The sequence below is a fragment of the Peromyscus leucopus genome, chromosome 5 (genome assembly GCF_004664715.2).
Source record: "Peromyscus leucopus breed LL Stock chromosome 5, UCI_PerLeu_2.1, whole genome shotgun sequence".
Taxonomy (NCBI): Eukaryota; Metazoa; Chordata; class Mammalia; order Rodentia; family Cricetidae; genus Peromyscus; species Peromyscus leucopus.
The window spans coordinates 79,542,771-79,559,232 of NC_051067.1; the positions used below are offsets into that span (position 1 = coordinate 79,542,771).

The following is a 16,462-nucleotide window of genomic DNA, read 5'->3' on the forward strand; positions in this document are numbered from 1 at the left end:
TCACAGTCCCAGGTTCAGCTTTATTTCCTAATACAAGTCCAATCTCTGGAACATTGAAAGGAACTGTTCTAAAGCTTAATTAAAACACAATTTACAAATAGTATCTTCTGAAAAGCACCTCCAAGTTCAGAATGAAAAAAGTATGTACACAGTATATCCAAATACCAGGCAACTTCAGCTCCCGTCAGGCCCACACTCAGCAGCACGCGTCTCCTTAGGTTCTTCACACTCTGAAGGAGGAAGACAGCACTCAGCACTCTGTCCCACTGGGTTAGAAAGGGGAGCTAGTGTTCAGTAGAAGCACTGCATGCCAGCCCTCCACGTCCCATTCACAGCTAAGGGGAAGCCTGGCGGTAAGTCACTGCTGTAGCTTGTTGACCAATGTATCAAATCTTTAAACACGATGGAGAGAAAACTAAAAAAAGCCAGGATAAAACCTATGACTTAGAATGCTAATCTCAAAAATTACATGAAACAAAATCAAACCAGACAAGGGTTCTTAATTCATATTAAGGGAAAAAGGTTCAATTTTCCTTTTATTCATATGCATCTCCCACCCACAGAAACAGGGCACCTACCTTCTGTCAAATCTACGAAGCTGTTTCCCACGGCGGGGGGAGGGACAGAGATCCCCATTGCTTTACGGACTCCGTGGACGCTCACAACATCCCCTGGGGTCACCTGCTGTGTGAGCTCTTTAAGGTTATTGGTCACTTGTTCAGCTAGGAAAAATTGGGCGAAAAAAGCTCAGGGTACCAAAGTGGTTCATTTAGACAGTCCGTCCCCTCCACACTCCCCGAGACAGGGTTTCTCTGAGTAGCCCTGGCTGTCCTGGAACTCACTCTGTAGACCAGACTGGCCTTGAACTCAGAGATCCACCTGCCTCTGCCTCTCGAATGCTGGGATTAAAGGCATGTGCCACCACCGCCTGGCCCTTAAGACATTCTTAAAAAGAGTCTTGTTATGTAGCCCTTGCTGGCCTTGGATTCACAGAAACCCTTCTGCCTCAGCCCCCCAAAGGGGTGGAATTTTAAGTGTATGCCACCTAGATGTGTGCATGCATGTGAAGGCTGAAAGTCAATGTGAGTTCTCTTCTTCAGTTACTGTCCATCTTATTTTTGAGACAGGGTCTCTCACTGAACCTAAAGTACACTGACGTGGCTAGACCGGCCAGTGCGCCCCAGGGATCTGCCCATTCCACCTCTCACTAAGGCTGGAGGTGCATGCCACTGCACCTCCACATGCTGGGCATCTGAACTCTGGCCCTCATGTTTTCCTGACGAACACTTTGCCGACTGGGCCATCTACCTAACTGCTGCTAATTAAAGAAAGAAAACGCCTACAGAATTGTCAATGTGTAAATGCAGAATACTACATTCATGGTTGGCATTCACTGCGGTTACTTTCCAGACCTGCCACTTGCTGGAAGCCTTTCTTTCACGCACTCAGCCCTGCTCCACTTCCCATCACGGGGACAAACATACCAAGGTACATTTCCCTGTAAGAAGGACCCAAGAGGCAGATCATATTGGGAGGAGGCCTGGTGCTCAGCCGCTCGTTCTGTGCCTCCTGGAGTTCCCTGAGCAATCTGGTAGTCTCGTCAAGCTTCCTCTGGAACACCTCAGCCTCTGTGGGAAGAAGACAACACTGAAGAAAACAAGGCAGCCTGTTTGATCTGTGGTCCCAGGCTCTGCTATGGTTGGCTTCTACTCCAACTGAGACTAACAGTACAGTTACGCTCTTCTAGTATCTCAACCCAGATGGCCAAGCTCTTCCTGTAGTAAGCATTAGGTTACTGCCTGTGTCGGACAGTCCCCAGGAGTCTGTGGTCCCCGACACTCACCTTCGGAGTCAAAGACCTCCGCTGGAGCACCACAGTTTGTCACCGCCTGCAGTGCTGTGAGCCTGTCCTGACTGCTGGGCTCCAGACGGCCTGGTGGCTCTACTTGTGTAATCTGCTTCAACAGGGGAAAAAAGTTAATCACTGGAGCTTGCTAAACCATGACGACAGTGCTCAGGACAATCAGTATGATAGCTTGTGCTTACAAGCAGTTATTCCACCTAGTCACCTTACAATCATGATTTTGATCATGTCTTCCAAGAACTCTTTTAAAAATGTTCTCAAACCGTGGCTGCAAGCATGCATAAATCCACACTTTTCTGTAACGACACGACTGCTTAGGCAATCTGCATCATTTGATTCGTATGTCAACCATTCTGAAGACCAAGCACTAAGAGTCTGTCACTGTCTAAACTGAGGTGCTTGGTGACGATGGCAATGCCCTCAAAGGTCTGTTTCAGCCCAGCCACTCCACACTTGCCACTTGCGTTTCTAGAGATCTATAGCTTCAGCAGCTCCCTGGGTCTTCCTCAAGCCCCAAAGCTAGATCATCAGTACTGCACGAGAGAACAAAGTTGTAAGAGTAGAGTTTTATTTTTGGAATCCTAAGACTCACAGTTTCCATAACTTCCACACAACTTTTCAAGAATGCATCAATTAACAAGAACCAAAAGTTCATGGTTCCATTTTTACTTGGGCGCTGACTGGGCTCCAAGTGCCGTCAGTCTGAAGCCCCGGCTGCCTACACAGGCTGAGGAGGGTGCAGTGCAGAAAAAGTGTGTGCCTGTGATTCAGCACTTCAGCCGGCCTCCTACAACTCTGCCCAACCGTCTTTCTATCTGACTTCCTTTCCTGTCCTTTCACTGAACACAAGATCTCGTTGGAGCCGCTTTCCCTGAGGAAGACATGGCTACCTAAGTACCATCTACTTTATCTGGACCTCACGTCACAAGTTTTCTCTCCTCCAGTTAAGGCTTGGCTAGAGTCTGTCCAATCTTAGACCACCCCATATAGCTCAGTGTCCTCAAGTTGTGTGACCTACTGAGGTCTACCCTTTGCCTTTATTATTTTACTGAGATGCGCTGATCAAGGTTATGAATGACACTCGCGAGGGCCCCTCACTGGCCTTATCTACACATCCTGCTGAAGCTGCTCCATTTCTACCAACTATCCTTTCTTGGGATTCATACATTATTCAACTGTGGACTTCTCCAAGGTTCTATCCTTCAACCTTTCCATGCTCTCCCTGAAGAGTCTCACTTGTATGGCTGAAATAAAATTAATTTTGAATCACACCTGTCAGATTCATATCATAGCCCACTTTGGACTTCCAGGCCCATACCTCCAGCAATGTCCCAAATACACCTATCAAAACAGATACTCTCTGGGCCTTTTCTCTCAAAGGTCCTTTTCCCTGCACATCCTCCATGAACTAATAAACCCACCAGGTTTTGTCAATTTTTTATTATGTCTCTCTTTTGTATAGTTGAGGAATCTTCTGGTATATTTCCCAAGTTCAGATTCTCTTCCTTTATATTGATAAGCTATTTTTGCTTAAGAGAAGTCTCACAAGCCTTAAAAAAACACACACACACAAACAAACAAACACACACCAGGGTCTCTTACATAGCCTTGTAGTCCTGGGACTCAACTCTGTAGACCAGACTGGCCTTGAACTCAGAGATCTGCTCACCTTTGCCTCCTGAGTACAGGCATAAGCATGTGTCACTATGCCCAGCAAGTCCCACAGTTTTTCAATGGTCCCTCTCTTCATAATTTATCACAGTAGCCCACTTTCTATCTTCTAGGAGAAAATCTCAGCCTTTTAGCACTGCACAGGGAACTCCTCATTGGGTTCCCACCTACAGAGTCTCACTCCCTGTCTTCCTCTTCTTGGGAATCCTGAGTCACCTGCCCCCTGAGCTCACTGAGTATGTGTCCTGTATGCACGTGTCCCTGTATGCATCTTCCAGCCCTGTTCTTGCTCCTGAGAACAGTGAGTCCCCCCAACCTTGAGGGTGCATGCTGGGCAGTTACACTGTGGTAATGTCTTTGAGCTCCCTTCTTTAAATGCTTGTCTATGACATGAGCTACTTCTAAACTCCCCAAATTACTTCTTTTATTCCAGATGATACTCAATTAATACATTTTTATAAAAATAATTATTGTGTGTGTGTGTGTGTGTGTGTGTGTGTGTGTGTGTGTGTGTAGGTGGGTGATACACATGCCACGGCACATAATGGTGTTTTGGAAGTCAGAAGAGAATCTGTGTGAAGTCCTTTCTCTTCTTCTACCTTTATACAGACTCCGAGGATTGAACTCTATCCCCAGGCTCATATGACAAGCATCTTTACCTGCTGAGCCACCTCATCAGTTCCAAGTAGTACTGTCATCTTAAAATAAATAATGTCTAATCATTTAGGTCTCCTAACTTATTCTCCATTTAAGGAATGGAATGTAAGTACCTCTGCTTCTCTTGCTGTGTCCAGGGCTCTGGTCTGGCCGCCTTCATCTTCAGGTGATGACTGTATGGATAAAGGAAAGACTTGTTTATGCAGGCAGTAAATGCAAATATCAAAATAGAAAACTTTGTGGCAAGAGAAAAGTATGCAGATTATAAGAATATACATAAACATATTTTAAATGATTTATTTATTTTAATTTTATGTGCATTGGTGTTTTGCCTGTATGTATGTCAGTGTGAGGTGTTGAATCACTTGGAACTGGAGTTACAGACAGTTGTGAGCCGCCACGTGGTTGCTGGGAACTGAACCTGGGTCCTCTGGAAGAGCAGCCAGTGTTCCTAACTACTGAGCCTTCTCTCCAGCCCCAAGAATATATTTTTTAAACCAAAATTAATAAATCTAATTATTAGCATTCTGAGTCTTTTTGAGTTGCTAGTGATGCTAAGACCCATGTCTGATTATACACAGCCAAGTGTGGTGGTACAAGCCTATAAACTAGCAACTGGAGACAGAGGAAGAAGTATACTGAGTTTGAGGCTAGCTTGGGCTGCACAGACCCTGCCTCAAAAAAAATTTTTTTCGCCGGGCGATGGTGGCGCACGCCTTTAATCCCAGCACTCGGGAGGCAGAGGCAGGCGGATCTCTGTGAGTTCGATGCCAGCCTGGGCTACCAAGTGAGTTCCAGGAAAAGGCGCAAAGCTACACAGAGAAACCCTGTCTTGAAAAACCAAAAAAAAAAAAAAAAAAAAAAAAAAATTTCTAGAACACTGTTATATATTCAAGAATATATTTGGTAAATAGTATATAAATACCTAAATATACAATCTTTGACAAGGATAGGAAAAAACTTTAGAGTCTAATAGGCATTAAAGAAACAGAGGCTTACTGTAAAACACAAATGCCACAGAATGTAGGTGATCCCCCATGACTGTATGCACATTAGTATAATTCACATATAAAAAAAGAAACACATCTAGCTGGGTGTGGTAGTGTACACTCTAATCCCAGCACTAGAGAGGCAGAGGCAGGTGGATCTCTGTGAGTCTGAGACCAGCCTGGTCTACAGAGTGAGTTCTAGGGCAGCCAGGGTTGTTACACAAAGAAATCCTATCTCTGAAAACAAACAAACAAAACAAACAAACAAACAAAAACAAAAAAAACAAAAACAAAAAATGCATCATGGACATCAAAAAAAGTGCTACCTTTTCTTGAAGGTTTATACTCTGATTTAGCCCATTTCCAATTTCTAAAAACTGTAAGCCATATATCCTTTGCCTGTGCAGCCCTTGCTTTACTTTTTAGGATAAATTCTGAGAAGAGAAACTGCTAGATCAAAGGGCAGAAAGACCGTATTTTAAATATATTACTATAGCCACCAAATCAAAGCAATCCGATTTTAGGTAACCACGAATTCTAATTAGCTAAGAGGGATTAAGTCCATCTAATCTCTGAACAGATGAAAAGGTATCTTTTAGGATCTAAGGAAAGTAGTTCATGTGTAGGAATTTGCAGCAGAAGCCACTGAGTCTGAGGTACTGACTACTTGCTAAGTCTCCCAAGGGACCATCACCATCTGTGCAGTCGCAGCCAGGGGATAAGGCACTGGGGCCACAGCCACCACGAAGAGTTATGACTTCCGGGGCTAAGAGCACTTGTTCTTGCGGGGGGCTTGGGTCTGCTGGCCCGCACCCACATGGCAGCCCACACACATAAAAATAAATAAATCTAAACATTAAAAAAAATGACTTCCACCAGGTGGCGGTGGCACACGTCTTTAATCCCAGCCTCGGGAGGCAGAGGCAGACAGATCTCTGTGAGTTCGAGGCCAGTTTGGTCTACAGAGCGAAATCCAGGACAGCCACCAAAACTACACAGAGAAACCCTGTCTTGGGAAAAAAAAAAGACTTCCAAGACTCCTTTAATTTGGTGAGCAGAACATTCTAGACATCAATAGGAATGTTTCCGGGGTCTAGTCTGAGTCAGGACTGAATGATTCCAGATACAAACTGTTCACAACAGAATCAGTGGGGAAGGGTTTCCTTCCTGAGGCTCCTGGTGTGGGGCTATGACTTCACACAAGGAAAAGCACACTTGCCATCCTGTCAGCCAGCTTCATTCCCTGCTCAGGAGTAAGACTCCTTCTCATTTCATTAGGCTCCACAGCACCTGCTGACTTCTGAACCCTACTTGTGAGTCTTACCAAAATTAGTAGAGCATGGCCATGTTCTAGCTCTCCCGGATCCTGGTAGCTGACTTATTCCTTTCCGTTCACTCTCCTCCACCCACAGCAGGCCGTCCTTTCAGGGGGAATGGAGTTCAGCTGTCACACTGGTTAATCCCTGGTCTCATAACGTCGACTGTCTAGGGCTTCAAAGCCATTTATAAACAGCTGCTGTTTTAGCAGTGTGCTTACCACGTCCAAGTCCTGTAGACTCCTGGAATGTCCTCCTTTGGTTAGAACATCCAGTAAACTATCTGCCATAACATACGGGTAATCTTGGCATGTGGCCAAAAACTCAGAAATGCTGGAAAAAAAGAGTTGGGATAAATCACTTCTATAGAAGTAGTCTCCATGGCTTAGTCCCTAGCACAGCCAACTCTTCCCATTAGATACCCTTGGTTTATATATACTATAAAATGTTCTGTTCACAAACAACATTGTACCTACATACTTACCAGTGATTAATTTACCATCATGAAAGAACACGAAAAAAATGAAGCAAAAGTGAAATGTTCCTGAGGATCCCAAAGAAAACAAAGATGTCAAAGATGGGGCTCAAGTAAGTCTTGGGGCTTCTTGCTAGTTCTCCTTAATAATCTTACTCAACTCAGGATTTTCCTATGTACCAAAACCTCAAAAATCACACCCTTGTTTGCACAAACAGGTATCACAAGCTTACCATACTCCAAACTGAACTATCAGCTACTTTGCACAAGTGGTGTTCTAAAATCATCCCTCTTTTAGTAGACTGCAAGTCTGAAAACCCTGATATCATCCCGGCTTCTCTTACCCTCCAGTTAAAAACCAGTAACGTACTAATTACTAACCCTCAACACCACAATGGCTGCTTCCCTGGTCTACTACTCATGTCCTGGTTTCTGCCCTTGTAGCCTATGCTTTGTATACCTGTCCAAGTAGTCCCTTCTGAATTACAAGTGAGACTGGGTCACAACTCTGTGTGCCACCGACCAGCTCCTGATGCACCAAGAACACCAAGTCCTCAGAGCACTGTCTCCTACAGTGACCCTTGTGACCACTGCTTCCCCTCTACCTGTTCTGCTTCCTTATACTCTTGGCTGGGTCGGGCACACTCTCAGTTTAGGTCCCTTGCTCAGCTACTTCAGAGCCAGGATGCCCTTCTTTCAGAAGGGAGCACTGCTGGTCCCCTGTCCTGTCACTTTCCTGAACCCAGCATTACCTCTGCTTGGGCAACCTTGTCTTGCTCCAAAGCTCTGTCACTAACTGACAGGAGGGCATGGTTCTGTTACAGAATCCTCAGTGTCTGGAAGAATGTCTGGCACACAGCGGGCACACACTGCTAACTTGTGGACGGCCTCAATGAGTAATCTAGAACAAACGTGTCCCATTTTGTGCAGTCCAAGGATAAGAACTGCTCAATCTGAAACCAGAGCCAGTCTCTTAATTTAGGGACCCCGTCTAGAAACACAACACAAGCACACACACTAACATATGAGTGAGCAGAGTTAAATACCCCCACCCCAAATATAAATGAACAAAACCCCAAACAATAACAAAACCCCAAAACCAGGGGACTGGTTTATCTACTGGATTAAATTCTTGAACATAATGAAAGTTAAAAGGTACCAGTGCCAAGAAGAGAAAATTCAGGTTCAATGTCCCTGTCCCCCCCTCCCCCCCCAGACATGGTCCTGGTAAACTAGGACAGTGTCTCATTAAGCTGATCAGATAAAAAGTACTCAGCATCCTGAGGAGGAATACAGACATTACCCACCCACTGAGACATGTACAGGGAATGGCTGGGAGTGACTACAGTGGTTTGGTTGGCACATGACAGTCAATCTGTCCTGTATGTGGGCTGCTTTAGCAATTAAGTCATCATGGCCTACATTTCGCGGCTTAGGAAAATGCTTTGTGAGTTCTTAAACTGACCAAGTCTGAAACATAACTGACAGAAGTGTTATAGCAGAACAGGTTCTGATGTAAGAAGATCCTAAACTTGAGTATCAGGAACATCTTTAAAAAGGTATTTCTGTAGCCAGCCAGTGGTAGAGCACACCTTTAATCCCAGTACTCAGTAGGCAGAGGCAGGCAGAAATCTGAGTTTGAGGACAGCGTGGCCTATAGAGTGAGTTCCAAGAACAGAGCAACACAGAGAAACCCTGTTTTAAAAAACCAAAAACCAAACCAAATCAAAAAGGTCTTTCTGAGATCAGAGAATTGGCTCTGTAGATAAGAGCACTTGTTGCTGTAGCAGAGAACCTGGATTTGACCCACTCGGCAGCCGACAACTGTCTGTAACTCCAGTCCCAGGGGATCCGATACCCCCTTGTGACCAACTCCAGCACCAGGCATATGCATACACACAGGCAAAACACTCATACACATAATAATAGTGCTAATAAAAGAAATAATAAAATAAATCTACAAAGAAAAGGTATTTCTATTAGAAAATACTACAAAGGCCAGTATCAAGAAGATATGTTCTCTCTAAAAGACTACAAACACATTTTCTGTCATTTGGATAACTTTATAGGTCTACCTACAAATCACACATTGTATATTAATATTTCAGAAAAAAGCATGTTCATCGTACCAACTGGTGGCTTACCTGAAATTGTTTGGAAGGTCAGAGTCTTCCCCATATGTCGAATAGATTAAATCAGAATCATCTTTGCTGATATTGGCAAATGTAGAGTCGTAATGTGGGGCATAAGAACTATAGGGTCCATAATTCAAGTATAATACTGTTAAAAAATTAAATACTATAGTATCATTTAAAATTGTTAATATACTTGTTGGTTTTATTAAAAGACTGCATTCTCTAACTTCACTGACCTGTATATAAATCTGAGAGACACTCCCAACAGGCACAGCTATTCCTCAGTAGACTTGGGGACTGACTGTAGTCCCCAAAGATATATTTGCCTGAAGTTTACACATGTCCTCCATTACACATCAAATCATATCTAGGCAACTTGAAGAATCCAGTGGGATATAAATAACTGTTACACTGTATTGTTTAAGAGATAAGGATAGTCTGTGTTACTCTGCCCTATTTCCGATTGATTCGTATGAGTATGTTGGAGTTGGATACAGAGGGCCACCTGCACTGCGGAGCATCGACACAAATGAGTTATAACCATAAAGGAAGGAGGAAGGAACTCTGCATTACTAATAGCCAATTTTTCAGTTTTTTTTAACCTAATGATGAACTGCTATTACAAAAATACCATCAAGAAAGCCAGTGAATGAAGCAATGAATATAACTGCACTTTCCTTTCCCAACTCCCTTAAATAGGAAGGAGACTCACCTGGGGTTACTCTGTTCCTTTTATCTTCTTTGAAGCCCTGCAGGGTGTTCACTCCAGACTGCAGTCTTCCGGTTGTCATTCCCAGTCTTACAGGGCAGTAGCCTGGCTCTAGGACAGAGAACCCAGCACAATGAAGGAGGTACACATGGCAGTGATCCACAGAGATGTTATCAATGCGATATGAAGGAGGTTGGGAAGAGTTTACTCTACCCATTTCTAAGCTAAGCTAATTTGAACTCAGAAAGGTATGTGGCTTAGACTATAAACCTGGTCCTCTTCAGTATACTCCATTGCTTTGTGGAATTCTCCATCATCATGTTACACTTTATCTAAAAGTGAGATTTTTATCAAAATAGTCCCCTTGACAGACTGGCATGTACCTATAATCCAACACTTAAGAGAACTGAGGCATTTTGAGATAGGATCTCATGTAGCCTAGGCTAGCCTTGAACTTGCTGTGTAGCCAAGGATGACCTTAAATTCTTGATTTTCTGCCTCCACATTTCCTGCGCTGGCATTAGAGATATTTGCCACCACACCTAATTTCTATGGTGCTGGGCATGGCTTTGCTCATGCCAGGCAAGCAGTCTATCAACTGAGCTAGTCCTATTACTGGTCACTGAATGTAGGCTCACCGATTAGTCTCCAAATGCATCAAGCTCTTCCTTTGCTTCCAGGATTCTTGCTGGGATCCTACTGCTATTCCCTGACCACTTAACTCACTTATGGCATCAACCTAAACATCATCTCCTTACGGAAGCCCACTCTTCTTATCAAATGCTAGGTAGGCACACCTCCCTTAGCTATAATTATGGCTGAACTAGTCCTTGGGGCACTTACAATTGAAGACAGTATTTAAGGAATACTCAATTCTGGAAGACCTCTCTTTCTGTGATGTTTCATGTGTTCCTTTGACGCTAACCTCCAGGGTATTAGGGTAAGGGACTTGTCTCATTTGCTCCCTTCATACACCTTGTTTAACTTATGCTGGGTTCCAAAGACAGTAACATGCCCACAGCAAACAATGACTAGTAGACCTTGCTTCCTAATTGTAGGAATTCTGTTATTACCCATTTCTACTTTCCTACTATGTTTCTCATGACAGTATGAAAATGCATTATTTATTAAACAAAATAACGTAAGTAGAAGCAGAAGCTAAGCTCGCTGTTCCACGAAACACAGCACCCAGACAAGTTCTTAGTGGCTAACAGTTGGATTTATCACTGCACTCTCCTACCACCTGTTCTACCTCAGTAGAGGCTCAGGATCAATGAAGCCAACAACTATGGACAGAACCCTCTCAAACTGTGTACCCAGTAATAAGAAGACCTTTTCCTGTGAGCTGTCAGACTAACACACCAGTTTATTGTTCTTTGCAAATAGTACCAGGCTCAGAGTCTTGAAACTGATCCTACCTCCTACAACGGGCTCAACAGGATGGAGAAGTCCCAATGTTGTTGTTCCATCTGGTTTTCTTCTTTCAAATTCACACTGAAACGACCAAAGTTATCAGGTGGAGTAAAGTTTAACAGTCTATATATACAGAGCATAGCCATCAAATGAACACCATATGCTTGAATACCATAGACTCACGACTGCTGGGGGCTGAGGTACGGGAGGGGGCAGGAAACTTACCCAAAGCCATGCATAATTCTACTTGGTTGTAAAACCAATGTAATCAATAGGGTCAGTTCAAAATGTTTAAGTCCCCTGCCAAGCGTGGTAATGCACACCTGTAGTTCCAGCATTCTGAGAGGCTAAGACAATTAGATTATGACTTTAGGGCCAGTCTGGGCTACATAGTGATGCCCCAACTCAAAAAACAAAATAAAGAATGTTATTTTCCCCTACACCTGAAGAAAACCCCCAGTAATAGAGACCAGGATAGTCATACTTTATAGACCCTTCTGTGCATATGGTAGGGATGGAATGGTCTACGGCAGACACAAAATTAAAAGTACATGAGAAACCAAAAAGCTATTGTCCTCAGAGACACAGGCCAGTGGGTGGAGGGAAGGAGGGCCCTCACCTGACTGTTTGCCAGCCGCCTCGTCAACTTGCCCCCCGACTCCTGGACAACTCGCTCAATTTGCTCATGCTCCCTCTCCGAGTTGCTGCTTCTCCATTTGTCTTCAAGCACATCTTTGTCTTTCCTGAGACACATATTAACACAAAGTTATAAGGAAGGATCTAAATAAGTAAGATGAAAACTATTAAAAGGCATCCCAAAGCTGAATATAGTAAGTGGAGACACTTGTCCTCCAGTCACCAATTAAAAAAAACACCACTCCCCAGCAACCTGGCAAAGGGCCCCAGTGTTACTTGTATTACACTTTTTTTTTTGATTGAGTACAGTCATGAAAATAAATTTTAATTCAGGTATTATTTTGAAGAGGAAGTATACAACTTAAACTTCCTTTGCATTACGAGAGCAGAAATCCCAACTGTTAATTCTAACTTTCCATATGGGTGGCAGTGAGGTGCTGGGTAATCAGTGGCAGACATGTACACACCTCAGTGCCAGCCCATGTCCTTTACGGAATGCAGGTATGGAACACACTATATTCCAGCTCTACACTAGTTCGATTGAAACAAACTCCCTGACACTCCACCTCCTTCATTCGCTGTCTTACAACTAATAAGAGAGTCGATTCGGAACTGTTCTGTGAGCTGTTTGGTTAATTCTTTACAGTGCTCTGTATGACAAGAGGGAAATCAGACTATGAAAACAGACTTTTATGCCAAGAAAGGCAGCACTGACATATGGGGACTGGTTTGCCCAAGTCAAACTTGAGCCAATAGTCCTGTCTGGCTTTACAAACAAGAAAAAGTTTAATCTTCATATTCCAAAGTGCATTACTTTTTATTGTCCTTAGTGGGGCTTCTGAAGGCTTGTGCCTCAGCGTCTCCAGAGTCTTCCCTCTCTCGCTGCCAGCAGCCACTGTCCTCCCCACTCTGAGAGGCATCTGTTCTGTCCTTCTGCTTCCGGGTTTTCTGTAAGTCCGCCATGAAGTCTATACTCTGCTTCAGGCTCTGGATTCTCTCCTAAAAGTATTAAAAATAATGTTTGCCTGCCACTGAGCAATACATTTTCTGCTACGAGAGCCCGCATTTATTAAGGAGGGAAGAAAAGCAAGTGGAAGTCCACCAAAGGAACCAGGACAGCAGAGTCCACTTAACTCAGACCTCTTAGTTTCCAATGTAAGCACAGGAGAAAGTCAACAGTGCACAAAGTAGGAATCGGGACTAAGAATTCAGACAGCCTTATCTCCTGAAGGTTAAGAATGACTTGAGGATTTAAAATCTGGAACACCCAAAGGATCTTTTTGGTCATATTCCAGAATCCTATGGTGATCACCAATGACTAGCATTCTGCTGTGAGAAACATGCATTAGGGGAAATAAGTGGTTGCTAGCATACTTTCTTTTTCATAGTGCATGATGTGCTTACTAAACAGAAAAGACAGCTATTTTGTGAAGCATATGCTCAATTTTCCACTGCAATAATGTGCTATAAAATTCCATTAGGGGTTTGAGGTTTGGGGGTATAAAAAGGACAAATCTGTTCCCACAGACTACTCTGCCTTTTAGCTCTAAGAATTCCCACTTGATAAACTGAAACACAACCTCCTGAGCACTGCATTGTAACAGCATGGAAAGCTTTCGTGCAATAACAGAGACTGGAAAGGACTAGGAGTCAAATAACAACAGAAGTGAGTGACCCCTAAGGCCAAAGAAACAATGCTGCCTCTCATTGCATTATTGGGGGTGCAGACAACAGTGCCCAAGAGCATGACTCCTGTTTTTACTGAACATTTTTGTGTTTTTGAGACAGGGTCTCAAGTAGTTCAGGGTGGCTCCAAACTCATCATGTAGCTGAAGATCTTGATGTTCCTTTCCTGTCTCCCCTTTATGTAGTATGTACTGGAAATTGAACCTAGGGCTTCAGGCATGCTCTGTCAAGTACTCAGCCAACTGAGCTGTCTTCAGCCCCTTACTTGGCCTTTGTGGTAGTGTGAATAAAAATGGTCCCCAAAGACCCATAGGGAGAGGCACTATTGGGAGGTGTGGTCTTGTTGGAAGAAGGGTGTCATTGGGAGGGACGGGGAGGTCTTTGAGGTCTCAGGTGCTCAAGCCAGCCCAGTGTAGCAGTCTCTTCCTGCTGCCTGCAGTTCCAGACATACAACTCTCAGCTCCTTCTCCAGCACCATGTCTGTCTGCACGCCACCATGCTTCCCATCATGATAATGGACTAAACCTCTGAACTGTAAGCCAGCCCCAATTCAGTGTTTACCTTTAGAAGAGTTGCTGTGGTCATGGTGTCTCTTCATAGCAATAGAAACCTTAACTAAGACAGGAGCTGGTACCAAGGACTGGGGTACCAAGGATTGGGGTCAGCATAGGCCTGACCATGCTTTTGTTTGGAGGACTGTTTGTGGATTTGGATTAGAAAAGTAGTTAAAGATGGATGTGGTGTGGCACACCTTTAATCGCAGCACTTGGGAGGCAGAGGGAGGACCTCTCAGAGTTCGAGGTCAGCCTGGACTACAAATCGAGTCCCAGGACAACTAGGGCTACACAGAGAAATCTTGTCTCAAAAAAAAACAAAAACAAAACAAAAAAAACCAGCAACGCAGTTTATGTGAAGCTTAGCGGGCCATCCTAATAGGAACAAGGAAGACGGTGGTACTGAGGGTGGCTCAAGAGGTTTCAGAGAATATTTGTATGTGGCCTGGAGATCATTTTTGTGGCATTTTGGCTAAGAATGTGCTGCTTTTGCCTTTGTCCGAAAAGTCTGCCTGAAGCTAAATTGAAGTGTTTTGGATTAATGGCATTGGCAGAGGAAATTTCAAAACAGCCTAGTATTGACTGTTATGTATTTATTAGTGTTCATTCTTGTGAAGATTTATAATGAAAAGGAGCAAGCTGAGCAAGGAAAAATACAAAATGAACAGTTTAAGGAGAAAAGGGGCACCAGAAAATAGAATAGAGCTAAATCCTGTGTTCAAGGGGACAAACAGATTAAAGAAAGTCCTGATGCTAAATGGAAAGGGGAGTGGTAAGACCCTCAGGGCAGGATCGCAGCCAGCTAAACCTCCAACTGTGAAAAGAACAGCTTAGGGCCTGAGGTGGTGGTGGTGGTGGTGGTGGTGGTGGTGGTGGTGGTGGTGGTGGTGGTGGTGGTGATGGTGGTGGTAGTGCACGCCTTTAATCCAAGTACTCAGAAGCAGAGGCTGGAGGATCTCTGTGTTTGAAGTCAGCTTGGTCTACAAAGTTCCAGGACAGCCAAGCTTAGGCACTGAAGAAAACCATCAAAACCAGAAAGCTGATGAAAATGTAACTGAACAAGGTGGGGGATATGTTTCAGTCCCAGCAAGTAACAGAACTTGGCAGCTTTGGCCACACGGTTCAGGCTTCAGAGTCAAGGAGAAAAGGGTTATGAAATCTCCCTCGCTGAAACCAGGCATGTATCAGGGGCATCCCGGCACAGAGACCTATAGGCCACTGTGGGAAGCTGTGAAGGTAAAGTCTGGATTGCCTTGGAGAACCCAAAATACTGGAGATGCCAGAACTGGGGAATATCTCCTGAGGAGAGCTGCTAACAGGAAACTGTTAACAGAGGAACCAACCCAAGAAAAAGAAATGTGTTACAGTCAACAAAGCTGAAAGGAGTTGAAGATCTGAAGAGCGCTTTGACATCACACATGGAGATGCAGAGTATGGAGTTTGCCCAGCTGGTTTTCAGTTTTGCTTTGGTCCAGTAGTTCCTCATTATGTTTTCTTTCTTTCCTTCCTTCCGGAACAGTTACGTATATCCTGTGCCACTATATGTTGGAAGTATGGGTTTTTTTTTTGTTTTTTGTTTTTTTTTTATTTTTATAAGGAATTGTAGTTAAAAGACTGCATGAATCTCAGAAGAGACTTTGAACTTTTCAACAAGTCTAAGACTGTTATAGACTATGGGGACTTTTGAAGTTGGACTAAATTTTGCATTATGTTATGGCTACAAGTCTGTGGGGACCAGCGAGTGAAATGTGGTAGCTTGAATAAAAACGTCCCCCATAGGCTCAAATAGGGAGTTGCACTATTGGGAGATGTGGCCTTGTTGGAGGAAGTGTGTCACTGGAGGCGGGCTTGAGATCTCAGATGCCCAAGCCACACCCAATGTAGTAGTCTCTTCCTGCTGCCTGTGGTTCCAGATGTAGAACTGGCACTTCTCCAGCACCATGTCTGTTTATATGCCACCATGCTTCCCACCACAATGATAATGGACTAAACCTCTGAACTGTAAGCCAGTGCCAATTAATGTTTTCCTTTATGAGTTGCTGTGATCATGGTGTCTCTCCACAGCAATAGAAACCCTAATTAAGACAGTTTTTAAAATAATTGTAAAACTATGAAATGATTTGCCAGACTATAAGTAAATGAAGACATGATAAAGGCCAAGTACAAACTTGTTCCCTATCTTCCAGAGAGCAGCAGTGCCAGCAGGTTATCATTTCAACTCTTTCTTCTGAACATGGTATACTTGTACTAAACTGTACACTCAGTATTTGGTAAACAAGTTAATAGATTATTTATTAGTAAACTATAAGCATTTGTCCTCCATATCATTATAGTCTTTAGAATGCTAATAATTACAA

General features: G+C 43.7%; 1 protein-coding gene across 2 annotated transcripts in view; it reads right to left on the bottom strand.

Moving 5' to 3' along the window:
* Brd7 (bromodomain containing 7) overlaps positions 1 to 16,462 on the bottom strand; it is a 33,598-nt gene continuing 17,136 nt past the window's right edge. The window contains exons 7-17 of one of the 2 annotated variants that reach the window (XM_028891822.1): positions 12,680 to 12,864; positions 11,849 to 11,972; positions 11,235 to 11,310; positions 9,820 to 9,927; positions 9,117 to 9,252; positions 6,719 to 6,830; positions 4,306 to 4,365; positions 1,844 to 1,955; positions 1,485 to 1,628; positions 579 to 722; positions 1 to 230 (exon numbers count right to left, since the gene is read on the bottom strand). In XM_028891822.1, the coding sequence (XP_028747655.1) occupies positions 175 to 230; positions 579 to 722; positions 1,485 to 1,628; positions 1,844 to 1,955; positions 4,306 to 4,365; positions 6,719 to 6,830; positions 9,117 to 9,252; positions 9,820 to 9,927; positions 11,235 to 11,310; positions 11,849 to 11,972; positions 12,680 to 12,864 (1,257 nt within the window). In that variant the 3' untranslated portion in view covers positions 1 to 174. Of the gene's footprint in view, positions 267 to 578; positions 723 to 1,484; positions 1,629 to 1,843; positions 1,956 to 4,305; positions 4,366 to 6,718; positions 6,831 to 9,116; positions 9,253 to 9,819; positions 9,928 to 11,234; positions 11,311 to 11,848; positions 11,973 to 12,679; positions 12,865 to 16,462 lie in introns of both variants that reach the window. The other variant, XM_037206073.1, reaches the window with a different exon arrangement.